At 53.0% G+C, this 27211-nt stretch overlaps 1 protein-coding gene across 2 annotated transcripts in view; it reads left to right on the top strand.

Moving 5' to 3' along the window:
* The first annotated feature begins 1835 nt into the window (after nt 1–1835).
* The window catches only part of LHX2 (LIM homeobox 2), a 58582-nt gene continuing 33206 nt past the window's right edge, over nt 1836–27211 (top strand). Inside the window, exons 1-3 of one of the 2 annotated variants that reach the window (XM_079962187.1) lie at nt 1836–6778; nt 21766–21971; nt 22962–23338. In XM_079962187.1, the coding sequence (XP_079818313.1) occupies nt 21772–21971; nt 22962–23338 (577 nt within the window). In that variant the 5' untranslated portion in view covers nt 1836–6778; nt 21766–21771. Of the gene's footprint in view, nt 6779–18006; nt 19062–21765; nt 21972–22961; nt 23339–27211 lie in introns of those variants that run through there. The other variant, XM_079962186.1, reaches the window with a different exon arrangement.

The raw sequence follows: 27211 nt of genomic DNA, 5'->3' as shown, positions 1-27211 counted from the left end.
TTTTATCCTCCTCGCCGCCTCCGCTGTTTCCCGTGCAGTAGTACCACAAGGCCAAAGATGATCCATGCCTGTGTACCGAGCATCCTTCGTAAGCCGCTGTCTGCCCGAGACAGAACTGTATGGATTGCAACCGCGACCGAGGGTCCTGCTTGCCTCCCGGTGCCCCGCTCGCTTCCCTGGCAGCGCCTGTGCGTTGAGGGGGGCGGGGGCGGGGAGGGAGGGGCGGGGGGGTCACAGGGGGCTGCCTGGTGCAGGCGGTCTTCTGGACCCCAGTGAACGTGGCTTTATTTAATGAGCGCGTCTTTGCTGACAGATTCATTATTTGTGTTCGGTTGCTTCAAGTCAAAACTGATTAGTTACACTTACTGCTGCAAAGATTTAATGATTTTATTGTTTATCTTCAATTTATTTTGATTAACATCTCCGTTTGTTTCATTGCCAGCGCAATTAGGTGTAGCATAACAGCGACGACTTTAATTTTGTTGAAATTAAGATGAATAAGTGACGGATTATGGCACTTTGTTTAACAAATAAATCACAGTTAAGAGGATTGTATTAGTAATAAATGGGGGGGGGGGGGGAGACAGTCTAATTTAAGTGCACGGATCTGTTCACTTCAAGCGTGCCAAAAAGAGTGGGTGGGAGGAGGGGCCTTGTTTTTAAAGGAAACTCCATTTGGGGGCTGTGTTTTTTGGCAAGGAGATGAAATGAGGAAAGAGGCGAATTGATTTACAAAACGAACCACAGTTTATGCAGAAACTGAGGTGTAAGGGAAGAATCAGTGATAAACTATAGAAATTTTGACGGCTGCATGTGTCATAAAGAGCAGTGATAAAGACGGGACCATATGATAATTTGGGAATTGAAGGAACGGCTCAGGCTGTCTTGTGCTCCTTCCAAGTACGTGTGAATGCTAGTAATACAGGTTAAAAAGGACGCAGGATGGAACGCTGGCGCTGGCTATTGCATTCACAATTACAGACACGTGAATTGCGAAACAACAAAACAACATGTATTCATTTCAGTTTCACTTTAGAAGATTGCTTTTGTTTACTCTCTTGCCCATACCCTCATATCTATTTTATTTTCAGGGCAGTCCCAATATTATGGGGTGGCTGCTGCTCGTTCGTTCATCTTAAAAAAAAATTTTTGCAGCATCAAAATGCCAGCCCGTATTCCGCCACCCCCCAAATTTACTCTTGTGAGAGGACATCTGACAAGTTTTAGAAACGCAAACACAAATGCTGCAAAGACCTCCTTGCGATCTCTCAACAACCCGTTGACAACAATACTACATCCCCTTCCTGAAAGACTCAGGGCCTTCACTGATCCCCAAAAATTACTAGACGAGAGGGATTGAGGGGAAACCAAACTGTCTGCGAATGAAACATCTGCGGCACCCCCCCCCCCCAGATCACAAAGTGATCTGTGGGCACCTGGATTTTATGAGATGGGAATAAGGGCAGATCCAGTTAGACCAAAAGTTATTCTAGTTCGTCTGTGCCTCTGGCTGTTGGAATGTGAACAGATACAAGGAGAGGGTATATTTATTAAATATTATCTAATAAATAGACATCTTTCCTCAGGTTGTGAGTGCATCCCTTTGCAGCTTAAAAGAAAGCTTAGATGGGCCAGTTTTAGATTTTTAGTTTAAGTAATCCAGGATGCATTAAGACTGGGTTTTCCTGGTATTTCCTCCTTTTCTTCGCCTTAAAACAATAACCACACAGTCTTGTAAAATGTAAAAATAACATTTACTCACTCAGGATCCTTGTTGAACAGTAACAGATACAGCAGCATAGAAGCCAACTCTTAGGGGCTGTGTTGATGGGCATTCCCATTCAAATGGTGCGCACTGCGTCATGTGACTGATTATGCGTGGCAGGGCTTACCTGGGCCCCCACAATATTTTATTCAAGTTGGCATCCCTGTACAGCAGCTTTGTTTAGGCAAGCTTAAAATGGTAATTCAGTTAAGTATAAGTCTAGCTTGGAGCTCAGACTTTGCAGGTGTTCGCACATTGCTGGCAGGGTAGAAAGAGATGGGAAGAGTAAGAGAGTGTGCCCAGGCGGATAGGAGAACATATAGCTATGCCCTCCCTCTGTCACGGCACCGTGGGAGTGTCTCTCGCAGAGTCCTCTCTAGCAAGCTTACAGGAAAAATCTGTGAGCATCAGCTCCTAACATGTGCCTATCTAGAAAAACATAAATTGTTGGTTTGACTGCATGTTAAATAGCCCCCACTGGCAATGGACAGCCCAAGAGAATCCATCAAGACATGATGGGAAATTACTACCCTCTCTTTCTACCATTTGATAATTGGAGGTATTCTGCTCCTGATGGTGGAGGTTCTGCTATTAATCACCCACATATTTTAAGTGTGCCATCTATGAGTTGATTGAATCTTTTCTACAGACACTTGTCTGCTGGGGGAAGCAGCTTACAAGCAAACATCTCTCTCCACCCCCCCCCCACCACATGAGCTATTTAAATTGGGGGTGTGAGGAGCTAAGGGTCCACGCAGGCTAGCATTTGAAACACAGGTTAGTTCTGGAGCATTGCTGCAACAGGGAATGAAAAAGAAAAAGTGAAAATGCCCTTCCCTTCTAACAAGGAACTGCATTTCTGCATCCAACACACCCTTCAATATATTTTAATAGGCAGCTGTATTGAGACTTTGGCAATATACGCATGTGTTTAAATTGAATTGGTTATATACTGTGCTTTTTTCTGGGGGGACGCTGGGGTACACATACCCCTAAACATTTTGTGAATCTAAGTGTGGCTTAATTGAGGGGCAGTATTTCAATATTAGAAGAAAAATGAGAGTACCCCCAAACACTATATATATAAGCCAACTTAAAAATGTCAGGCAGTCCCAGAGTGTTCGCTTATCAAACTGTAGGTTCTGGTACACTTTGGTATTTTAAAATGTCTCCAGGATGAAGCTCTGGTGGGCTTGACTGGTGCCTGGTGGTCTATCAAAATGGGATCAGCTTTGAATAGTGATTTGTCCAAAATCCAAAGGCAGAAGAAGAAAAAAATGGATGATCTTAGCCCTGGTCCTGAAGCAAAAGCTTGGCAGCACAGTTTCTGGTAGGTTTGGGACCTGCCAGGAGGAAGATGGCGTTCCCTTGTGGCAAAGGCCAAAAGCAACCATCAAGCAGAGGTGAGGGGGAGCAAAGTTGGGGCTTCTTATGTTCAAGGAGGCACCTTAGGGTGCAAAGCTCTATCACTGATGTCTAGGTCTAGGAAGACCTTGTTTCCACCTAGCAGAAGTGATTGGTTGTTTGTTTGTTTGGTTGATTTGATTGATTGATTGATTATATTTCTATGCTTCTTTTCATTCACATGAATCGCAAAGCAGCTTACAAACAATAAATAACAATAACATAATAGAACATCACAAACACAATGTAAATCACATAGAATAATTAATCAATAATCAGCAAAACAATTTAAATCTACAAAACATTATTAACTAAACAAATACAAAAATATACTATTATAACAAAAGTCATATCACAGGATTCACAAAGTACAGCAGCAGTAATAATCTGTAAGATAAAATTAACCACGTTAACAAAATAAGCTAAGCACTGTTGAATTCATACACACCACCTCCCCACCCCCATGACATATTCTACTCTATTCATTAAGACACATACACAGAAAGCCCATCCGAAAGGCTCCTGGGGCTGCACACAGACTCCATATGCTAACAGTTGTTTCCAAAGCCTAGCAGAGAGGAAGCATGGAAATGACCAGGGTGTGTGTGTGTGGGGGGGTGTATGTGTGTGTAGACAATCGCATCTAAGGATGCTTCTACATGGCGGTTTTTTTACCAATCTGGGGCTGCTCAGGGGTTAAACTTTTGTGCAGTACCCTTCAGGATAAAGTCCTCATCAAATACCATTCCATACTTATTTTCCCCATTTGATCTAGATTTATCATTTACCCTGCAGGGTTTCTTGCTTCAATACAGTGAATCCAGATTAAACGGGCACAAAATACGAATATGCATTTTGATGTTGTGTTGAGATTACACAAGCAGCACAAAGCCCATAATAAACTGTTGTGTGGAAGTACCCCACGTTCATGAGCTTTTGAACATTGTGGTCAGTGAAACATTGGAAAGTTTTGCATGCTCATAAATCATCATTAATTGGTTCCACAGAAAAAATCCTAGTTCCCAGTTTTTAATATCAGTTTTTCGATGTGTCCAATATGTGGGCATGTTTTGAATCGCCCTAGAGTTGATGCATTCCATCAAACCCTGACGCTATCTATTTTTGTGTATCCTGAGATAAGCTGGGCCTGGTCCACCGTCAGACAAAGTGAGACAGTTGCCTCGGGCAGCAGGTGCCAGGGGGCAGGAAGCACCGAGATGGTACTGCCTTCAGGTGCAGTGCAGGACGTTGTATTGTTTGCACAGATTCATCTGCCACCCCTGTCAGCTGCTGTATGAGGAATGGTTGTGGTGGGGCAATCTGTCCTTCATCCCAGGCAGTGAAATGTCTTGGGCTGACTCTGGAGAAGACTTTCGCTTTTTAAATATATTGAATGCCCTGTTTACATAGGGAACATAAGAAGCTGTCTTTTACTGAGTCAGACCCAATGATCCATTTAGTTCAGTATTGATCTACATTGACCACCAGCAGCTGTCCAGGGTTTCAGACAAGGAATATTTCTCAGCCCTACCTGGAAATGCCATAAGGGACTGAACCTGGAATCCTGTATCTAAGCTATCCCTTTCCCTCTTTCTGCAATGCCTTAAAAAATGGCTTCCTGAGTCCCCATTGTGGGCACAATCTGGACCATTCTCAAGAACAAAACCCAACTGTGTTTTGCTTTTCTGTTTCCCAATTGGTGACACATAGTAGGGCTGAAAGTGGAGAGGTGAGCCAGAGTCTGAAGGTGAAAGTAAACGTAAAGGACCCCTGGACGGTTAAGTCTAGTCATAGGCGACTATGGGTGTGGCGTTCATCTTGCTTTTTAGGCCGACGGAGCTGACATTTTTACACAGACAGCTTTCCGGGTCATGTGGCCAGCAGGACTAAACTGCTTCTGGTGCACAGAGAACAGTGACAAAAGCCAGAGCGCAAGGAAACACTGTTTACCTTCCCACTGCAGCAGTACCTATTTATCTACTTGCACTGGTATGCTTTCAAACTGCTAGGTTGGCAGAAGCTGAGACAGAGCAACGGGAGCTCACCCTGTCATGCAGATTCGAACCACCAACCGTTCAATCATCAAGCCCAAGAATGTTCCATATTCCAATTAATATGGAAATGATACTTGTGGATCCAGAAGACAAGTGCTAGTAACTGCATATTATTGCATGCACATGCACACACCCTCATAAGATTAAGAACCACTGGGATGGATCAGCCCAAAGTTTTTCTTGTCTTGCAGCCAAGGGACTCTGAGATGCTCAGAAGCCAGATTTGAAGCAAGTGACCCTTCTTCTACTGGGAAATTTATGGCTCTCCATATGTCCTTAGACTGCAGTTCCTATCATCCCTAGTTTATATAAAAGTCTGGCAACATCACCATCTCTCTCTTGCTCTCCTACTCTCTGACTTCATCTCTAGAGATGCAGCTAGTTGTTGAGTCTGAGGTCAAAGGACTCCATGGTACTTACATGGAGGTAACTTTTACATGAGTGATACCCATCCCTACCTGCAGTGCTTTTTTTCTGGGGGGACGCTGGGGCAGGCATACCCCTAAACATTTTGTGAATCTAAGTTTGGCCTCATGGAGGGGCAATATTTCAATATGAGTAGGAAAATGAGAGTAGCCTTAATTTTTTTTTTTTAAGGAAAAAAGGCACTGCCTACCTGGCTGCACCCAGGGGAAGCAGCTCCCCCAAGTTTGACAGTAAGTCGTCCCGGTTGGGCCCACATTCCGCTGAGTGTCCATTCTAGCAAACAGGAAATGTTCCACTTGTCTGCTCTTTCTGGATATCCTACAACCCTTAACATCCAACGGCAAAGAATTCCGTGGGTTACTTATGGTTTCCCAACTCTGCTGATGCCGGGATTTCAGTTCTGCAGCCTGAACTTATTGGCGGCAATGACCCCTAACAAACAGGGGACGCTGGCGTCTTCCTACTCCCTCTCCTCACCCCTCTCCTGTTCCCCATCTTTAGAACCTCCTTCCTTGCCAGCCCTCTCCTCTGTCTTCAAAGCTCGAGCTGCGTTGGGCAAATGGGTGGGAGGAGGGGGGGATGAGCAGAGGCCGGCAGCTTCTGAACCCCTGCTGGCTTCGACGCTTGGCAGGGATCTCCTCACCCTGAAGGTGGTGCTCGCCCCCCCCCCAGGTCCTCCAGCCACGCTCCGGGCGCGCAGGCGGGCGAAAGAGCTGCGTCTCCCCCACGGTGCGTCCCGTCGGGGCGGGCGCGACCTCCGCATCTGGGCCATTGAGCTGGATCCGCGGTTCCTGATCGTCGAGCGACTGCAACTGCAGGAGGCTGCGGCGGCAGGTAAGGCGGCGCCCAGGTGCGCGTCGGGAAGGGAGGGGGAGATGGTCAGGCGGCGCCCCCTCCCCCTTGCACTGCTCGCCCGCCCGCCTGCCTGCCTGCGGGGTGGATGTGCCTCCTGCCAGCCAAGACGCCTGGCGCTGCTGGTGCCCCGCCGCCGCCCGCATAACTGCTGCTCCTCGGCGCATGCTGGTCCCGAGTCGCCCGTGGGCCGCTTCGTTGTGGGCACCCCGCCGGGGGAGAGAGAGAGGAGGGACCGGACGCTGCCGCGCTGGGGCTCAGTGCCTCCTCCGCCGGGGTAGGTCCGGCTCCCTCGCTGCCGACGGCGCGCCGCCTCCCGAGCAGAGCAAACGAGGATGTTCTCCTCCTTTCTGTTCCCGCTCCTTCTCCTCCTTCTCCCCCTCTCTCTTGTTCCCTCTTTCGTGGGATTTCATTCCTTCCTTCGTGTCCTGCTTTTTCACCTTCTTCTTTTCCCTCCGACCACCTGACGGGCCTCTGGCAGGGAGTTGGTTTCCATAGAATAAGGAAGAAATAACTGATAGTTGTGGCGGTGGTTGTTGTTGTGGTGGTGGTGGTGGTCGTCTTCCAGGCTGCGGGCGTGGGGGTAGGGATGGGACTCCTAGGTACCCAGCGGGGCAGGTGCTCCCCCTCTGCCTCGACCTCCTCCTCCTCCTCCGGGGCAAGCGCTTTTCCAGCCAGGCCGGGAGAGGTTTCCTTGCCTCCTAAACTGACGTCCAGCCCATCGGAGCTGTTTTCTCCCTCCCTCCCTCCCTCCCGCTCAATCTTTCTTATCTGCCTTTGGTTTTGTTCCCCGCAGTGCCGATCTCACGCGGGTAGGATTAGCCGCCCAGGAGGCGCGCGGTATGCTGCGGTGCGGTCCCCCCTGGTCGCCTCCTAGTCCCCGAGCGAAAGAGGCACCTTTGTGCTCCCAACCAAGATAGCGCGAAAGTCGCGATTTCCGTGTTTGCTTCGCTTCTGTACGGTTTACACGCACTTTGACCACGTTCCCTCTCCTCTCCTTTCCACGCCCACCCCCAAAATTTGGATTCTTCTCAGCATCTAAATAATGCTTTAAGATTAGGTCCCTATATGAGTTCAGCGCGCTTCCGTGTTGTGTGTGAGCGGCGGGTGGCGGTTTTGCAAAACTCCGCTTCTGGAGGGACAGAAGCCCTGAAGGGCCTTTGGAGCAGCTAATCCGCCGACGCCCCCCCCCCCTTTGTATTTTGACACCGGCGTGGCGGTGTTTTTATTTTGTTCAGGAATGGGTCCTCTCGCAAACTCCGCTCCTCACTTGATTTACTGGATGGAAATCCTCCGCTTGCCTCCTTCGGAGCTGACTTCCGAAGGTGCAGGTCCCAGCCCACTCCGGGACCATTTACTCGCAAGGAAGTGATTGGGGAGGGAGAGGAAAGCCCCGAGGGGCTTGCCCGCCTGCCCAGAGACTCTAATGAGGACAGCTGGCTGCTTTCCGCTGAAGGGAGGAAGCGGGGCAGAGGCGGGGAAGGAGGGCTTGGGGAAATTAGGCCGAGGGAGAGGGCGCAGGATACGGAGGTGCCCTTGCCGGGGCTCCTCACTCAACTCCGCGCGCTCACTGAGCTCACTCAGCACAGAGCTGGCGTGGAAAGGAAGGAACGAGCGAGAGGGAAAGGAGGAAAAGAAGACACGATGCGAGGAGGGAGATCTCGGCTCCCTTTCTCCTCCACTTGACGCTGTTGCAGCGCTTTTAGTCAACTTAAGAGGGGCAGGAGGCTCTGCAAGCGGGAGTCAGAACAGGCCAATTTGGTTGTGAGGCTGCTGCCTGCAGACGCCCTCGCTTCGCTGCCCGGCCTTGCGCGCCTCTGAGGGCCCGCCGCCCGGCCCGGCCATCCTGCCGCTGGGCACTTTTGGAAACACCGAGCCCCCACCCCGAAGGACCATGTTGCCGAGCTCAAGCTTCCAGCCGGTGGGTACTGATCCGGCGCCGCTGGGTTCTGATTCCCCCAAATACGCAAGAGGGATGAAGTGGGGAGCCGTCCTGCCTCCGGAGCCCCCCGTCACATTAGTCAGAGATATAGGGACGCGCCGGCGTTGCAAGTGCTACTGGTGGGGGTGAGAGAAGAATAGCGCGACCGGAACACCCTGCCAGGCTTCCTCGTTAGAATAATTAGAAATGTGGTTGCGGAGGGATCGGGAGACGAGAGGGGCGGGGCGGGAGAGACGGGCGTGGCCGAGGAAAGAATCTGCATAGTGAGAATAGGGCGCACGGGAGGGGCATCCCTTGACTCTCAGTCCTCTGGACGATGTTGTCGCTTTTGTAACGTGGGCATGCGCCAACCCGTGTCCCTGTGGGGATCCGGGATAGGAAAGGGGTTCCCTTGCCCAGTCTAAGAAGCAGGGGTGCCAACTTGAATGAAATGGGGGGGGCAGGTAAGCTCCGCCTCGCATAATCAATCACATGGCACTGCACACACCCACTATTTGAATGCCAGTGCTCATTAACTTTTTTTGGGGGGGGGGGCTCAAATATTTTACCGAGGGGGCAAAGGGATCTCGGCCCCTAGGAGTTGGCTCCTATCTGGGTGACCTGCGAGAAGAGGACCTGCGTCGGGAGAGGAAGGGTTGACTGGACAGTGGGCCCGCCGACCACGAACCGAGAGGAAGGCGCCCGTGTGGCTGTGTGAAAAGGGCAGGGCGCGTGTCGGGAAGTGAGGGGCGCTCTCTCGAAGATCTCTCCCACCTCTCAGGAGGAGATAGCAGCAGCCGCCCGAGGAAGCTGTGCATCGCTTGTGCTCGGGACGGAGCGTGCGCGCGCGTTCGTTAGTTCCTGAGCCGCGGGGGGCAGAAAACAATATTTCTGACGAAAGCCCTTAGCATCTTTTGCTCCCTTCTTCACCGGAGAGAAAGAGAGAGAGAGAGGGAGGGAGAGATAATTTTTGAAATAACTTCAGTGAGTGGGAGAGAAGCTGGCAGTGAAGAAACGCGGGAGGGGCAGGCTGGATCCAGACGGCTTTCCCTTACCCGGAGAAAGCCCTTCCCCGCGTTGTTCTTTCGGCTCCCCAAACGCACGCGCATCAGAAGGGCTCCCAAACCCAGCAGTTCCTGCCGGCCTCGACGAGAAGGTTCCGACCTCGGGGCAGGAGGGGTCTCCCTCAGCCTGCTGCGCTCGGGAAGGCCCTTTTCCCGGGGAGGCTTGTGCATCCGGCCCCCTCCCCTTTTCCCTCTCTCTTGCCACAGCCTGGCCCGGGTTCTTCGCCGCGGAGACGGACCCAGGCCCGCGAAGGTCCACGTGGCGGCTCCCACCTTGGCCGGCTCCTCTTCTCCCTTCGCCTTCTCAGTCGCCTGTTTCTCATCTTTGAGCAGCTCTTCGCCTCCGTTTAAGCGGAAGGAGCCGGTGGCTGCCAGAACTGTTTTTGTGCCGTTCGGAGGATGGCTCATTAATTAAAAGAACCGCTAATTGCTCCTTGCGAGACAGAAGTGAGCGCGCTGGGCCAGCGTCAGAACCTGGGGTGCGGGGAGCAGAGAGAGAGAGAGAGGTGGCAGGGGTGGGAAACTGTGCTCCCTGAAAAGATCTCTGGCAACTAGGTTCCTCGTTGCCTCGGCAATATTTTTCCTTCGGGTTGCCCCCTCCCCACAATGCTGGGGAACGATCCTGCACTGCCGTCGAAGGCTCCTGGGCTCCTGATGGAGAGACGCTGCTGGTATCGCTGGGGTGGGTTGGTTGGAGGACGGCGAGTGTGACGTAGAGGAACAAGCGAAGTTGGGGCAGGGTGGATCAGCGACCGGTTTGTAAAGGGTGAAGGCTCCAATTAGGGCAGTTTGGGGGAAATGGAGAATAAATATGCAATGACCAGGTGATCTTGGGAGAGAGAGAGAGAGAGAAATAATGGAAGGGGAATCGGGGAAGATGTCCTGGATCGGCTGGCGTCTTTTGGCCCGCAATTTCAGTGCATTAAATCGAGAGTGGGCAGCATGGGCTAGAAAAGGTTGTGCGTGGCGGGGATGGGGCGAGCCTGGACTCACTCGGCCCAGTGCAGTTGTTGACCCCATCCCCATCCACCCGCCTGCGGTGCCAGAGCCCCCCCTTCCCACCCAGGCGGCCTTCGCCTTCCGTTTCCCCCCCGCGGGGGCTGCGAGGTTTCTCGGCTGAAGGCGACCGAGGAGGACCTTCGTTAAGAGCCCCCTCTTCGACAAAAAACGGGGGTGATAATTTATATGATTGCTGGGCGGGGGGAAGAGGGGCGAAAACAAAACAAAATGTTATTTGTAATGGTAAAAATCCTTCTAAACCAATCACGTCATTTAACATCTCGATACTGGGTTTTATTTGTTCCGAACTGAGGGCTATAATCGTGATTCCGCAGCCAAACGAAAACGAAGAACAAACAGAAATATTGCTTTATATCTAAAATATATGTAAATAAACCGACAGGAAGTGTGAAAAAAGCTTCTGCTTAGAGATCCACAAGGCAAAACGCACCTTAATAAAAGGGTGTCAGGAGAAAAAGAATAAAGGAGATGAGAGAGGGGTATATTTGTGTGGCCCCCCCTCCATTTATTTTGTCAATAAGGTTTGCGCAGGAGACCTTCCGGACTGCGGCCGGTGCTCCTCCAGCTCGTTCAGGAGAAGTGAAAGCACAGCAGCGACCCCCTCTCCGCCACCCCCTCCACCTAATCCTGCAACCCCCGCCCCAGATGGATCCTGGGCCAATCCTGCAACCCCCCAGATGGATCCTGGGCCAAGACCCTTCCGCCATCGCCGGCCCTGACATTTGCCCTTCGGCCACCTAAAGAAGACCTCACCCCGGACGCCCACTGGCCTTCCATTTGCCTGCTTCACATCTGGAAGCTGTCCTGCCTCGCTCGCCTTCTTCTCTCGTACCTGGATGCAGGCAGGCATCCGTCTGTCTAGCCCCCTGTCTGCCCAAGCTTCTGCTGAAGGGCCGCTTCCCGCCCCCTCACCCCCCTCCTTGTGCCACAATATTTACGCAGCCCACCAGCCACCCAAAACCCAGCCCCAGCCCTCCGGACCTCTCCGATTGGTTCACGCGGAACTCGTAAATTTATTTATTTTATTCATTTTTTAATTCTAAGGTTGGGTTAGGTTGGCAGCCAGGTGGAGAAAGCAGAGAGGGGGGTGCCCCACTGTCAGGATGGAGAAGCTCGGTGGGGCCTGGGATAGAGGGAGACGGGGGGGGGAGAGGGATGAGGAGAGGAAGGCAATTCCCCCTTTGAACCCCCACCCACCCCGTCCGCTCGGGGCTGAGGCAGAGGCTTGGGCAAGTAGCTTCTTTCGGCTGCCTTGTAAAGGAGAGCCAAACGGGGGGGGGGGGCGCACAGCCCCATCCCCAACGAACCTCTTCCTCCTGGATCTCAGCAGCGCGGGCTGCCTTACTAGACAAGGCGTTTTAAATCCTCTGCAGATTTGTTGCAATGATCGGTCTCGACTGCGGCCCTTAGAGGGGAGGAAAAGGGGGTGCTGTGAAACCGGACGGCCACCAACGAGACCCCAAAGGTCTCCTGCGGATTCCGCTAGCGAGGCTCCTCCGCGGGGCAGCAGTTGCGGAGCAGCTCAATCGGCCGACGGACCTGCCTCCTTCTCTCTCTGCCGGGGCTACTCGCGTCTGACCAGAGAGGGTAGAGATGTTGTTGATTTTTGCTTATTTATTTTAAAATTAGCTGTGCTACACGTGTCGGGAACACGCACAATCCCGCCTAAGCTCTTCTTCTTCTTTTTTTGCCTTCTCTTCCCCAGGAATCCAAATCTCCCCTTCTTTTGCAGAAGGCACCGATCCGTTGCCCCCTGCTTTCCCATTTCCTTCGCCTTTCTCCATTGGTCCATCTAGCTCAGTATTGTCTACACGGACTGGCAGCAGTAACTCTCCAGGATTCCAGGGCATAAAAGCCAACTCCTAGGGGCGGAGGTCCCTTCGCCCCCTCCCCCCCAGTAAAGGCCCCCCCCATTGATGGGCATTGCCATTCAGTGTGGGTGTGCCCAGTCATGTGATCGATTATGCGGGGCGGGGCTTCCCTCCCCCCCCCAATATTTTATTCAAGTTGGCAACCCTGTTCCAGGCTGATGTCTCTCCCAGCCCTAAGTAGAGATGCCATTGAGGTCTGAACATGGGGCCCTTCTGTGAGCGAGGCAGATGTTCTACCATCGAGCTGCTTCTGCAATAATAATAGTAATAATAATAATAGTAATAGTAATAGTAATTTTTGCCATCCCTTTGGCAAAACCTTAAAGCCCAAGCCAGGCGCCTGGCCGGCCCGGCTGCCTCTCCTCTGGAGAGCCAGTGTAGTGTAGTGGTTAAGAGCGGTAGTCTCGTAATCTGGGGGACCGGGTTCGCTTCCCCGCTCCTCCACCTGCAGCTGCTGGGTGACCTGGGGCCAGTCACACTTCTCTGAAGTCTCTCAGCCCCACTCACCTCACAGAGTGTTTGTTGGGGGGGAGGAAGGGAAAGGAGAATGTTAGCCGCTTTGAGACTCCTTAGGGTAGTGATAAAGCGGGATATCAAATCCAAACTACTACTCTTCTTCTTCTTCTGGAGCAAAAGCGCAGCTTCCAGACAGAAACAGACACACGCAGAACCTCAGTAAACCCGAACAGGAAACCGGTTTCCTCTTCCCGACAGATCCAGCTCTTTTCTCTCTCCCCCACCCCCGCTTTTTTCTGTGCTCCAGTTGCATTTTATACAATATTAATAATACCCGTTGCTTCTTTAAAAAAAAGGGGGGGGAGGGGAGACAGAAAGACTTCCAACCTTTTTACGCTTCTGACATTGCACGCTCAAAACCCATATTTCACGTGTCTTGTTCTGTTTTAAGTTCAGTGCATTTAACAGGACCCTAGAGAGGATCGTGTGGTGAAGATTTCTCTTCCCTCTTTGACACCTGGAGAAAAAGAGGCAGGGAGGGAGGGAGGCGGTGTGTGTGTTGGGAGGGGCGCTTCTTTAAAAGCCCTGGACTTCTAGAAGCCCTGCCAGGACACCCCCTCCTCTCTTTCTGTCCCGGGGCCTCATCCTGCCTGCCTCACTGGCTGCTGAGCCCCTTCTTTTCCTGATGGCTCGACTCCAAGCCCTCGGCCTTCCTCGGCCTCCTCCTGGCATCTAATTACTGTACCTAATTTATCGGCGCAGGATGGAGGGCGATCCGAGCTGATTTAGCGATGACTGACAGCTTTTCAAATCGCCCTAAAATGTCGTGTTCTTCCCCGACTAGGACACACGATTGGCGGGGGGGGGGGGGAGTGTTGCACAAGGAAAGAGGAGCTGGGCGGGCTGGGATGGAGGCGGCTGCAGGGCAGGATTCGACCCTGCGCTCCTCCAGAATAAACTTCCTCCTGGGACAGAAGCCACGCAACCGACCTATACGATTTGGCACCTTGTTTGTAATTCATCCATCCATTCATTAGCAGCAGCAGCCTGGGCGTTTCCACGCCGAATTACGGCTTCCATTCCGTCCATCCATCGCGAGCTGTTAATCCTGTTTGCAAAAATGGAAAAGCAGACACGCTCTCGGTTATTCTCCCAATTTATTCCTGCGAGTGGGGCGGGAAGGAACCTTCTCCTCCATAGCCGAATCTTACCCTGGTGGGAAAAGAAACTTTGTGCAGAGCAGAGTGGGGGGAGGGAGGGAGGGAGGGAGGGGTTAGAGGAAGGAAGGAAGAAGAGGCGAGAGGAAGATCTTAGCCTCCCCCAGAAGTTTCGTTCCAAAAGCATTAAGTTGTACACTTTCCACTCATGGAAATAAATATTATTATTATTATTATTATTATTATTATTATTATTATTATTAACAACCTGCCTTACATTCGGGCCGCTCCTAGCACAAAACTGTTTCGTTCGGATGTAGGGCAAATTATTTTTGTTTTTGTTGTTGCTGTTATTGTTATTATTAAAAGCATTTAAGAACTCTCTTACACAAAAGGGCGAAAACACCTAACTGGAGACGAGAAAACTCAGCGCTGCAGCTGCCGGGCGTCTGCTAGGCGCTGGTCCGGGAAGCGAGAGCTGAGAGTCCCCCTCCGAGGCCTTTGGGCACCTCGCGAGCTTCTGCGCACCCGCCTTTTTGCGGTTTCCCTGATGTGGGAGCTTTGCGTCCAGTTATCGGGGGCCTGCCGAGGTGACCCCCCCCCCACTGACACGCGATGCCCCCTCACTGCCTTGTTGGGTCTGGGCGTTCAACGGGCCTATCACCGCAGCGGAGAAACCGGAGATGACTCTACAGTCCGCTTTCAATCCGGAGTTAGGGTTTGTGCCAGGGAGCTGCCTCCCCTTGTAAGCCGCTGCCTAGGCTGGGAGAATGGGAGGGGGCCCCGGGGGTCTCCTCCCTGCCCCGATTCCCTTTGGCATCCCAGGCAAGCAGACAGACAGACGGAGGGACCACCTGAAACCCGGCAATTAGCAGGGTCTTCCGCCTCCCTCGGTGGAAACCTCCCTTTGTTTGGCTTCTGTCGCGGGAGCGGGCCTGGCGTTTGGGGACTCCCGGGCGGCAGATGGCCCTGGCTGGGCCGGGCGGGCGCTCACCTGTCGCCTCCCACCAGGTGGAGGGGGGTGGTTGTCTGAGAAGGGGCTCCCCTTGGAAAAAAGGTATTTGAAATTATAATAGTACAGTAGTAGTAATAGTAGTAAAAATAAAAACAACACTAATAAAAACAACGACAACGATTAATAGATTTTTGCTGGTGGCACTGCTGCTGCTGCTGCTGCTGCTGCTCTGGTCCTGAGTGATGTGAGCGTGGCGCTGGGATGTCAGGAGCGAGCTTGCCAGGCATCCGGCGTACTTACAATCCATCCTTTCCGCGCTGGGTGTCTCTTCTTGTGCTCGCACTTCGCTTAAGCAGATAATGAGAGTGAGGGGTGGGTGGGAGAGGGAGCTGGTGGGGGGAGAGGAGGGCTTTCGGGGGCCCCTCATCCCTCTTAAATTATAGCCCTTGTGTTGCTGTTTCCAGGCATTAAATCAATCTAATTACATAAAATATAGACTCCAGTCCCTCTGAGATCGTTAGCGGGGCCTGAGGCCGGGACCCTGCCCTGCTTGGAGGGACTCGATTGAGCAGGCTTCGCGCACAGGGCGCTCCGGAGCCGGTCCACGGTTCCTCGGGATGCGCTGCTCCCCGGACACATAACGCGCGCAAGCATCTAGCAAATCGACACAACTCCCAGGCAAGAACAGAGGGCAGCTGCCTTAGCAGCGCAGAACTGTAGAGTGGGAAGGGGCCCTGGGGGTCGTCTAGTCCAGTGTTTCCCAGCCTTGGGCCTCCAGCTGTTTTTGAACTACAATTCCCATCATCCCTGACCACTGGTCTTGCTAGCTAGGGATGATGGGAGTTGTAGTCCAAAAACAGCTGGAGGCCCAAGGTTGGGAAACACTGGTCTAGTCTAACCCCCTTGCCATGCAGGAATCTCAACTAAAGCATGCATGAAGCATCCAGATGGCAACCCATCCTTTGCTTGAAATTCCCAGTGGAGAAGAGCGCACCATTCCTCCGAGCGAGTCTGCTCCACTGTCGAACAGACCTTGCCAGATCAAGGCACAGGTCGTCCTAGCCCGGCGTTGATGCCCCTGACCGCCCGTCGTTCCAGACAGGCGCCTTTCCTCAGCCCCAACCGGAGATGCCTTCTGTCTGCCTCTGCCCACTTGAGTCTGGGCTGCTTTCCAAAACGCCCAGAGAGTTTGGCTGCAGCTTAGCTGCTGCTGCTGCTGCTGCTGTTGTCACCACCACGTTTGGAGCAGGAGGTGTCCGTCCACTCCCGCCTTTCTACAGATTATGTCAGGCCCACCTAAGCTAAACCCATTCCACTTGCTCAAATGGCGGAGGCGGCCCAGGTCCAAAAGGCCCGGTGCTGCTCAGTGGCAGATCTCCTTGCAGGCAGGAGATCCCAGCTTCAGTCCCGGGAGAGCAGCTGGTAATGTCCCCTGCCTGAAACCCTGGACAGCCGCTGTCAGTCAGTGTGGACAATACCGAGGTAGATGGGCCAATGGCTGATTTTTTGCAGAGCCTCTTCCCATGTTCCTGTGGCTTCATGGCCCAGGGGAAATGGAAACGTCCAAGGGACCAGGTGATGCCACTGCCTGCTTCATCCCGCTTTTCTGGACACCCACAGGCCGCCCACCCAACAACCTTCCTTGTCGTTCATTGCCACCCAGGCAAAAGACTCAGAGATCAGTCAAACGCTTTAAAGCTGGTTGGTATCAGTGACAGGTTTCTGGGCGTCAAGCGAGCCGGAGTTCCCAGCGCCTGCTTAACCCACTGAGGGCTCTCCACTGCGGTCCCCTTAGTCTGGATCGTGTCCTGGGGGGGCGGGAGGGCAGAGGCTGCAGGGTCGAGCCTTGAGACCTCCAAGGGGGTATTTAAGCAGCTCAGGTATGTGTAGGGTCAGAGATCAGGACGGAATCCCGTTGGGAACGTGTCTGACCCGTGTGGAAAGCCTAAAACGACAGGGCCAGTGGAGAATTAGCTTCGTATCTCCTTCCTCCGTCCCTTCTTCTCTCTCTTTCCATAATTTCCTTCCACAATGTTTTTATTCATTTTTCCTGACTTCCTAGTTTTAAGTAAAGGGTTTCTCAAACAGCTGGTAAGGGGCTCCTCCGCGTGAAAAGGGGGAGGGATCCCCAGTCATGGTGCGTGTGAGGAGCGGCATGGTGTGGTGAACCCAATTATTTCCCCACTCCAGCTTAAGGGGCGCCTCCTTTTAACTCGCCTCAGCCCCTTCTGCATTTTGGGACGCCGGTTTTAGGAGACGGACATTTAATATATGCCTTCCTTGTGGAGGGAAGGAAAAGTCACGAAGAATATACGAATGTTAGGGAGGCAGTCCTGGGAGTCTGAAAGGTCGAGTTCGCAAGCAAGCAAACAAACAAAACCAGCAGAGTGCCCCACAAGTCGGTATTCCTAAGCTACCCTCTGTCTCTTCGCTAACCTAATTCCTCCAGGTGTTTGGCTCTACAACTCCCACCAGCTCCAGCACTGCAGGCAGGGGCGGATGTGAGTTGGAGTCCAAAACATCTGGAGGGCACCAGGTGGGCGACGTCTGCCCTTAGAGATGTGGAAAACGGGCTTCATGGGACCTGCGCTTCCAACTCTGTAGGGCAAGTTCTTGAACGCTTCAAGGGCACGTCGCTGGTAAAACGGTCGTTGCGCTCATACGAATAGCATTGAGCCGCTGTCTTCAGACACGCGCCCAGCCAGGAGCCATCCCTGCCTCAGGAGTTATTCGTTAGCTTGCACCCCTCTTGCCATGTTTGTTGCCGCCTTCTCTTTCTCCACCCGCCTCTTCCCATCATTTTCTGTTGGGGGAGCTGTCCCCAGAGGGAAAGGTCCCCGGAGGATCATGCTCAGGGCGCTGCTGGGCGGTGGCAGGTTCCGTTCCCTGCGGGTGCTGAAAGAGAAAGCGCAGCTTGCGCGGCTTCGCTCCATCCCGGGAGCCTCTGGGGGCTGCCCTGGAGGGTCTAAAAGTACGACACTTCTCGCCTTCCTCCTGCGAGGACGGGGCCAGGCGGAAGCTCCTCCCCCCCGCTTTCCCCAGGAGGGCTGGGAGTGGCGGGGAGGAGCGGGAGGGGGTCTCTACCCGGACCGGGATCTTTCCGCGGAGACTGCCGCTGCGCTGCCACTCCTCACTCCAGGTCGCTTCTGACTGAGGCAGCAGCCCGGCTGGGCTTGGCCCCGACGGCGCGGCCAGGAAGACAGAGCTCTCGAGGTGCCCGCCTGGGTTGCGCGCGTCAGGCCGGCGGCGGCTACGGCCTCCGTCCTCTCCGGGCCCGCGCGAGCACATGGTGGCCGGGCCTGGCCCGGAGCTGAGCAGCCAATGGGCGCCGCGCCCGACGTGATGTCAGAGCAACGCTAGAAAAGGCGCGGAGCCTTGCGCTGGGCTGGGACTACAGCGACTCCTGCCCGGATCGCGGCTCCTCCTCCTCCTCCTCCCGGTCGCCCGGCCTGGCCCTCCCCTCCGCCAGTTGCTTGCTCGCTCGCTCGCTCCCTCCCCCGTGCCTCGGTCCCCGGAGCAGCCACCTCCGCCACCGTTGCGCCTGCCCTGCAGAGAAGTGCTCCGGCCGGCCCCGCCGCGGATCCGGCCCGTCCAGGAGCTTTGCGCCAGCCGCTGCCCGTAGGCCTCCTGCCGGCTGCCCGCTCGTCCCAAGCGCGGCGGGAGCTCTCGCCGTCCGGGCGTCCTGGGGCTGCGCAGGGGCGAGGAGGCAAGCAGGCAAGCGGCGATGCTTTGAGCCAGCCAGCCAGCCAGCGACCCCGCCATCCCGCTCTCCATCCGCCGACTGGCCTGGCCTGAGCCGACCTCGCCAGGGGACTGAAAGCAACCGCGAAGGCAGGCAGGCAGGCAGGCAGAAAGGAGGAAGCGAAGGCGAGACGGCGCGGCCGCGTTGGAGGCATGGCGTGGCCTCACCGCGAGTAACGGGAGCGGCCGGAGGACGAGCAGGAGAAGCGCGGGACCTCCCAAGCGGCGCCCGCCGGCCACCAGCCCAGCCCTGCCATGCTCTTCCACAGCCTGGCCGGCTCAGAGATGCACGGCGTCATCGATGAGATGGACCGGCGAGCCAAAGGCGACACGCCCGCCATCAGCTCCGCCATCGACCGCGGCGAGACTGAAACGGTAGGGCCGCCGAGAAGGAGACCCCGCTCTCCGCTGCTCCGGTGATGTGCAGGCGCCAGTGGCTCCCCTCTGGAAGGCCCAGATCCCAAAGTTTGGGGAAAGTGAGGGCAGGGGAACCCCAGATTTGCCCAGCGGCCGAGCAGTTATATATATATATATATATAACATTATTTAATTGCATTCATTTATATATATGCATTCATTTAAATAATAATAATAATATATGCATTCTTTGAAATAATAAGAATCCACTTGCAATGGAGGGAACCGAATCGGGGAGATCGGGGGAAGAGTGAGCCTGCCAAAGCGGTCTACTCTGGTGCTGAGGAAAAGCGCAGCAGCTTTTCTGGGAAGGATCCTGCGTTTCAGGGGTTCGGAGTAGCTAACAATAAGGGGTGAATAAGTGAATAAATAAAATGCATTCGATTAAGAAATAATTTTAAGCGGGGGAGTGGCTTTGGCTGATAAATAAAATTCTTTTTCTTTCATTTTTTTTGGCTTACTAAAATTATGTTTCTTCCTTCCTTTTTCTTTCTTTCCTTCTGTCTTTCTGATTCCCCATTTAAAACAAAAAAGGTAAAGTCAGTAATATCTCTATATAATTATCTATTTATATAAAAAACTATATATTAAAAATAGATTAAATTCATTCTCGTTGCGCACAAGATATTCAAAGTGACAAAGGCCTTTATTTCTTTTCTTTTTTTATGGGGCGGAAATTAGACCGTTTTTTAGTTTATCCTGTTTTTTAGTTTAAAACAGACTGACCATTCAGCAAGGGCTTTCCCCTTACCCGTTCTGTGCCTTCCTTCTTTCGCCCACTGTCGCCGCGAGGGTGGGGACCCAGAGGCGCTGGGAGCCTCCGGTGGGCCGACGGCTCCGAACCCTTCTCGGCTGGAGGCTGGCGCTTCCACGCTCAGGCCTGGGAAACAATAAATAAATGCTTGTACCGATTTTATGTGTTTTATTTTATTTTGGGATTTTATTGAAAATGGAGAGGAACTGATTTATATTAATCAGAACATGACATTTGCAGTCGCCTTTTTAGTCACTATCCTCCCGTTTTGATTTCGGATATTTTTGGAATTTGCTAAGTGGAAAAGAAATAGAGCGGGAATTATTACTTTGCTTTATTATTATTATTTTTTAAAAATCGGGTCTCTTTTTTTGTTTTATTTTTGGGTGTTTGTCCCCGTTTTGCTCTTTAAAAATGTTTTTCTTCAAAGGTGGAACGGATAACTCAGAAATTGGATAAATTAGCCGTCGGGTGTCCCGATGCCCGAAATTCTGGGGTTGCTTAAGAGGGGCGGTTTTAAGAAAATTCCCCAAGCCTCGGCCCCTGTTTTCCCGTCTCTTCTCATTTTTACGCATTAGTTTAAGGAACTAAAGGACTCCACAAAGACAACAACCCAGCTGGGTTCAATTTGCAAATGTAAATTTTTTTTGGGGGGGGGGGGAAACATGAAACAAAACTTGGGACATTTGTTCGTTTTGTAACAAGCGCAAGAAGGGGAGGACTGGGCATTTGAACACGCATTTCGTTCATTCGTTTGACTTAAAGAGGGATAGGGAAGCAGACGCGGACTTAGGCAGCAATCCTATTCCTTCTGGAGAGGAAGCCCGCTTCAGCTCGCTTGGACTTACTTCCTAGTAGGCACGCACAGGATCGCGCCACATGTCGCATCGAAATGTTTTGCGCCTTAAGCCCAGGGCTGAAAATGCTGCGCATGTTTACTCTGAAGGAAGTCGCGCCGAGCTCCGTGGGGTTTACTCCCAAGCAAGCGCAGGTCAGCTGGCAGCCCGAAGCGGCTGAGGACCCAAGTACTTTCAGGAAGGCTTGGGTGTGTTTTGTGCAAAAGCGGCTTTAGAAACTCCCTTCTCTTTTTCCTTTCCCCTTTCTTTAAAACAGTCCGAGATTTGTTTACTACTAATTTTTATTTATTCTTTTCGTAAGCAATGTAATGCATTTTAAAATCACTGCTTGTTTATGTTTCATTCTGCAAGGATTTAAGATCGGGCTGCGATGTCCGTCGATTACGTTTCCTTTTAAACCCTCAGATTTTTATTTTCTTCCAGTTTCGCAGCCAAACCTCTTCTGCTCTGCAGCCCTGCCCTCCCCCGCCGGCCTTAGCCTTGCGTTGCTTCTCTTCTCCCCGCCGCCCCGCATTTCGCACCCCTCCCTCGGTGTGGCACAATCCAGATTGAGAGCGGGAGAAAGGACGGGTTCAACGGTCGCTTCCTTCTCACTAATCCCTTCTTTCCCTCCTTCCCTCTCTCCCAGGGGCCGTTTTGGTGGGCCTGGACTGAGGTGCGGCTTCATTCTAGGCGTGTGGGGTGGGGGGGAAGAGAAGCGCCTTTTCTCTTAGCTCTTTGGCTTCGCAGTTTCTCTCTCTCCCCCCCACCGCCCCCCACCCAGCCCGGGCTTCTGGTCTGGGCAGCTCCCGCGGGCCAGGCCCCCAAGAGCGCTTCCTTTGGGCGAGTGGGCGGGAGCGGTGCTTTTTGTGGCTGACAACCCCCCAAAAAAAACCCCTCTCTTCTCTCTTCCCATCCCGGGGTGGGACCCCCTGTCCCCGGCCCTTGCTTCAACAGGGAAGGGGAGACGAACCCGAGAAAGGCCTGGGGGCTAGACTTCGCGCCCGGGCCTCCTCGGCGTCCGGCTCCCTAATCAGCGCGCGCCTTGTCTGTCTGCTCCCTCCCTCCGCAGCACGCCATGCCCTCCATCAGCAGCGAGAGGGCCGCCTTGTGCGCGGGCTGCGGGGGGAAGATTTCGGACCGCTACTACCTCCTGGCGGTGGACAAGCAATGGCACATGCGCTGCCTCAAATGCTGCGAGTGTAAACTCAACCTGGAGTCGGAGCTCACCTGCTTCAGTAAAGACGGCAGCATCTACTGCAAGGAGGACTACTACAGGTAAAGCCCCCGGGCGGAGGGGGAGGGCAGGGCAGGCAGGGCAGGCCCGGCCGGGGACCGCTGCGACTTACAGCCCACCGCCATCACCACAAGTAGCCACCATGGCTACTGGCCAGGAAGGCTAAGCGGCGCCTGTGCCTCCACAGCCGGGCCAGTAAATGCTTTTGAACGCCAGTTACTGGAAAAGGCAGGAGTCCGAACCTGCTTGCGGGTTTTGCAGAAGAGCCATCTGGTCGGGGACTGTGAGATTAGGATGCTGAACTAGACGCCCCACCGGCCTGATCCAGCAGTCCGCTCTTACTGTGTTCTTAGGTTCACTGCCCCGAATGCAGCCGGATTTGGCAATCTCTCCTTTGTAGAGGAGACGCGTCATGGCCTGAGCTCAGACCTCCATTCAATGGAGAGAGAGGCCCAGGCCCCCTGAATATTACAGAAAGTACCCACGGCCTCCTGCCTAACTATGGGGAAGAGGAGGCATGGGGGCGGCGGCGGCTGCCAGGCTAGAGAATGCTTAGGCCGGGTCGAGGCCCCCTTAATTCGGGCATCCTGGATGGCTGCAGCGAGTATTGCGTTTCTGTGGTAGAGCACTCCAATGGGACCTCGTCCATAATAAGTTTGGGCTGGTCAAAATCTAAGCGGGCATTCAAGCAAAGCCCTTCACCACTCGACTGGATCCCATAGCTTTGGGGCCTGCCTGCCTTTCCATAAAGTGCCCCCCTCCAAAAAAAAGGAAAAAAAACCGTGGAAAATAACTTGTAGGAAGGGAGGGGAGGGGTGAAGGGTTCGTGACCGCTGAAACTCCCGGGAAGTTTGGGGTTGACGCCGCTTGCTTCAGTTGCTCAATAGTTTCTCAGCGCACTTTGCGATTGTAAGCTCCTCGCGAGAAGGGACCTTATAGTTCTGTCCATGTGCCCTATATATGTTAAAGATAGCAGGGACCACTGTCTCCACTGCGCTCCTGAGCCTCTCTCTTTCTGGACCTCCCTGCAGGAGATTCTCGGTCCAGCGCTGCGCCCGTTGTCACTTGGGCATCTCTGCCTCCGAGATGGTGATGCGCGCCCGGGAATCGGTTTACCACTTGAACTGTTTCACCTGCTCGACGTGCGCCAAAATGTTGACCACCGGCGACCACTTCGGCATGAAGGACAACCTGGTCTACTGCCGGCTGCACTTCGAGGCGCTGCTCCAGGGCGAGTACCAGCTGCACTTCAACCACGGCGAGGGCGCCGCCGGCAAAGGCCCAGCTCTGGGCGCCGCCGCCACTCTCGGCCTGCCCTACTACAACGGCGTGGGTACCGTGCAGAAGGGACGGCCGAGGAAGAGGAAGAGCCCCGGGCCCGGCGCTGACTTGGCCGCCTACAACGCAGGTAAAGGGAGCGGGCGGTGGCGGGAGGCTCGACGGTGCGGTCGGAGCTGGGGGTGCTGAGCGGCGGTGCCTTTTTAGAATGCGCGTGCTTGGAGGGCGAAAATCGGGGCGCCTTGGAGCCCCTCTGGTTGTGCTATGGAGGGGGTTGAGTGGGGCGCTCTGCCGGGCGTGTGACTGCTCAGCTTTTGCAGGGGCTGGATGAAGCCCAGTTGCGCCGTTTTTGCCCCGAACGGGGAAGGGCGTGGGGCATCCCAACCCGAAACCGGAGGCGCGGAAAATGATTCAGGGAAGGGGCGCGACTTCGGAGTAGGGGAAAAAGCAGCTGTGGGGAGCCACTTCGGTTTGGCTGGCAGAGTAAAAGGCATGATTCCAAAGGATGGGCTCAGAATGTTGGATTATTTTTTTCTTTTTTTGGGGGGGGGTGTTGTAAAGCAGAGGGGGCTGCTTATGAAACGCTGGTGCTGCAAAACAAGCTTTTCGCGCGCTCTGAGCTGTTTGAACCCGGGACCTTTCTCCGCGCCTGAAAATCTCTTGTATCTGGCAGAGCAAATATGAGAGGTTGGGGGGGGGGGGAGCAGGGTGGAACCTCCTAAAATGAGTTGCTGGCATCCCTGGGAAAGAAGGCTTCGCTTCCTTCCTCCCCTACAAACGAGACCCCGAGATCTGCGTTCCTTCAGAGAATGGTAGTTTCGCGAAGGCGCTTCCTCCTTTTCCAGCCGCCGCTAAACTTCGAAATGTTTCTTGAGCTCCTTTTAAGCGACGGGACCAGAAATAACGCGGAGAGGGGTTGCTGGAGCAGGGAAAGGCTGCGATCCGAAGTATTGCTACGCTAAAGCGGTAGCAGGGAGAATTTAGAAAGCTGTTTCGTTTTGGTTTAAATTTCCTTATATAACGTGAACAAAAAAACCCGAACCTAGTGGAGTTTCTTTCTGAAAAGGCCATCACACCTACCCAAAATAAATGACTTGCATTATCACTTTCGTTTTAAAAGAAAATTCTGATTTAACAGTTTTCTTCTATTGTTACTATTGTTATTATATTTTATAAATATAACAATATTATTATTCGCCAAAATATTGGGAACGCCTCATCTCCCCAATGCGCCGAACTTGGTATTTTTGAACCTAAATTACCCAGCAAACTGGAGCTTCTTCCGGCAGGTCTGTTGCGGCCTTTGCCTCTCCTTCCCAGCGTGGGGGCGGCGGCGGCGGCGGCGGGACCTGCGGCTCTGGTCCTGGAGACGCGATGGGCTGTGACAAGTGGAAAGCGGCTTAGAAAGGCGTCCGGGACTTCAAAAACAGCCCCCTCCTAACCCTTTCTCGGCGGCAGCCTCCCCCCTCCCCCAGCTGTTACACGAGGGCGCTTTGTGGTCCCGAGTTCACCCTTCCGTGCAAAAATATGTGTTTAAGGGAGAAGGGGGATATTTTGTGTGCGTGCATGTATGCGATATTTAGATATTGATGAATGATAGGTATTTTATATTTCTTTAATATTATAATGTATCTGTGATTGATATTTAATGCGTTGCGAGGGACCTTTAGGTAACAAGTGAGGAAGAAACCTAATGAATAATAATATGTCTTTATAAGACAGGGGTTTGTTGGAGAGTGGGAGGGGGCTTGTGGACTGGGGGCTCCACCAGCGCATGGGTGCATCTGTGGGTACAATAGCTACTTCTTCACTGCCCCTACTCAGATGTGTAAGGCTTTTAAGGAGGGGCTCTTATTAACCCCTCCCTCTGCCCAGACCTTGCCAGGTAAGGTGCTGAGTTGGGACTGTAAATTCCACACCCCCAATTTCAGGTAGCTGAGCATTTTGTAGTGTGGCAAGAGCTTCCTGCCCAATGTTCTCTCTTCTGGAATCTAGATGTGACAAAGTGGGGGGGGGGGACTGTCCATATTCAGAGCTGCTGCTCTCCTGCTTTTTCAGGAGGGGCCTCCTCTGCTGCCAAAGCAGGACCTATTCCCAATCCCCCCTCCACCTTCCACGGTTTGAGGAGGGGGGGGGTCTGGGAGCTAGGGTCTTCCCACTCTCTATTTCCCTTCTTATAGCCAGTGTGTAAGGTTGGCACCACACATTTTTAAAGGTGGAGGGATGTGCCTACTCGGAAGCAAGGCCCATTAAGCCAAAGGGGTTTTCCTTACAAGTCAGGACATCAATCCTTGGTCAACAGGCTACTTTCTTCTCAGTGGGGGTGGGGCTGGGGCTGCAGGAGGAGAGGTCTGCCTGAGAGGAGGAGGGGGGGTGAACCCAAAGGTGCCTCCAAAATCTCCCTGGCACACCCTTGGCCCTTTCCTATAATTCAGGCCCGTGGTAGCAACTGACCATTTGCAGTTAGGTTCCTTGCTTAATTACTTAATTACTGCTTAATTGTAACAAAAACCTCTAAGCAGTTCACAAGAAACTTTGAGAATATCAATAAAATACTGTTGCAAACAAGTAATATATATATATATATATATATATATATATAACCAGGAGTAAATTAAGGGGAGATTTAAAGGTGTCAGTATCTGCATGTCTGGCTAGGCTTGCCTAAAGAAAAATGTTTTAATCAGGTGTGTCAACACACTAATCTGGAGATTCTGTGTCCCACTTCCATTTATTGGCAGAAAATGCAAACTGAGTTGGATAAAATACATGGGTCTGGAGAAATGGGCACAAGGGTGAATATCCCCCAACCTCCCACCCCTTTGATGCTGACCCTCCCCCTCCCCTCTCTACAGGAGCCAGTGCATGTGTTGTTGTTGATGATGATTAGTAGTGTGAGAGAGATGAGTGTATTTCACGAAGGCCACATCCCCTTCTCTAGTTCATATGCACAATGTGAGCAGCAGGTTGGTTGCTGGGCCCCACCCTCAACTTGCTTTGGCTCTCCCCTCACTACCTGTTTGTGAACATGATACCAGTTTTCCTGGGTCTGACCTCTCCAGATCCATCTCAACCCAGCACCTCGATTTCAGCTGCAGAAAAGCTCAGCAGTGGTGCCATTTAGTCATTTTGGACTTTGGATGTAACAGCCTTTACTTGAAAAAAATGTGGCTAGCTAGTCAGGCTGCATTTGAGCCCCCCCCCCTTCCCTTGAGGGGGACTATGATGACACCATTGTAGCTAGATGCCTCTCTAGGATGCTTAGCTGAGGGCCCCTGGGGGGGTGTTGTTAGAGGATGACATAGGAGGTTGAGGTCCAGTCTTTTGCATTGGGACCCATATTCCACGCCCGCTTTAAGCAATTTTTGAAAGGACTTTGCTTACAGTGACCTGGCATGTTTTAAAATGCAATGCCTATGAGATCCCAGCCATCCAAGCACTTCCTGTTTGCACATTTATCTCCCCTCCAGAAACTTGCTAAATCTTTGGTTAAAGCTGCCTAAGTGAAGAGCCACTGCTCTATCTTGCTGGTGGCAGTGAGGCTGTGGGACGTTACATCATGGTGGAGCACCCTCTGGGTTGCAAAGGGTGGATACCACAGCCTCTCAGCCAAGGGGGGTTGAGCTGGAGCCAAGCTGCAAGAGCTTTCTGTATAGGGGTGCGTCACAGGGGCAACAACACCCACACTTTGGGCTTTCAGCTAAACTAGAGCTGGGGAGCTTGGGGCCACGCAGATTGGTGTTGGACCCCAGTGCCCATTGGCTTTGGGCCATTCTGCGGCTGATGGGAGTTTGGAGTCCAGCAACATGGCAGGGGTCCAGCCCTGGCAGGGGGAGTAGGGATTGGCATGGACCTGAACTGGAAACCAATCACATCTAAGCAATTGGGGGGTGGGGGAAGGGTTGGCTTGTGACAAATGAGGGCATGAACATGAGCAGAGCGCCGCTCTGGATCTTCACCTAGGCCACACTGCTGAGTAGAGGAGTCACCAGTGGCTGGAGCG

This window comes from Podarcis cretensis, assembly GCF_951804945.1.
Source record: "Podarcis cretensis genome assembly, chromosome: Z".
Lineage (NCBI taxonomy): Eukaryota > Metazoa > Chordata > Lepidosauria > Squamata > Lacertidae > Podarcis > Podarcis cretensis.
The sequence above is the reverse complement of the archived record's forward strand: the minus strand, read 5'-3'. Positions and strand labels throughout refer to the sequence as shown.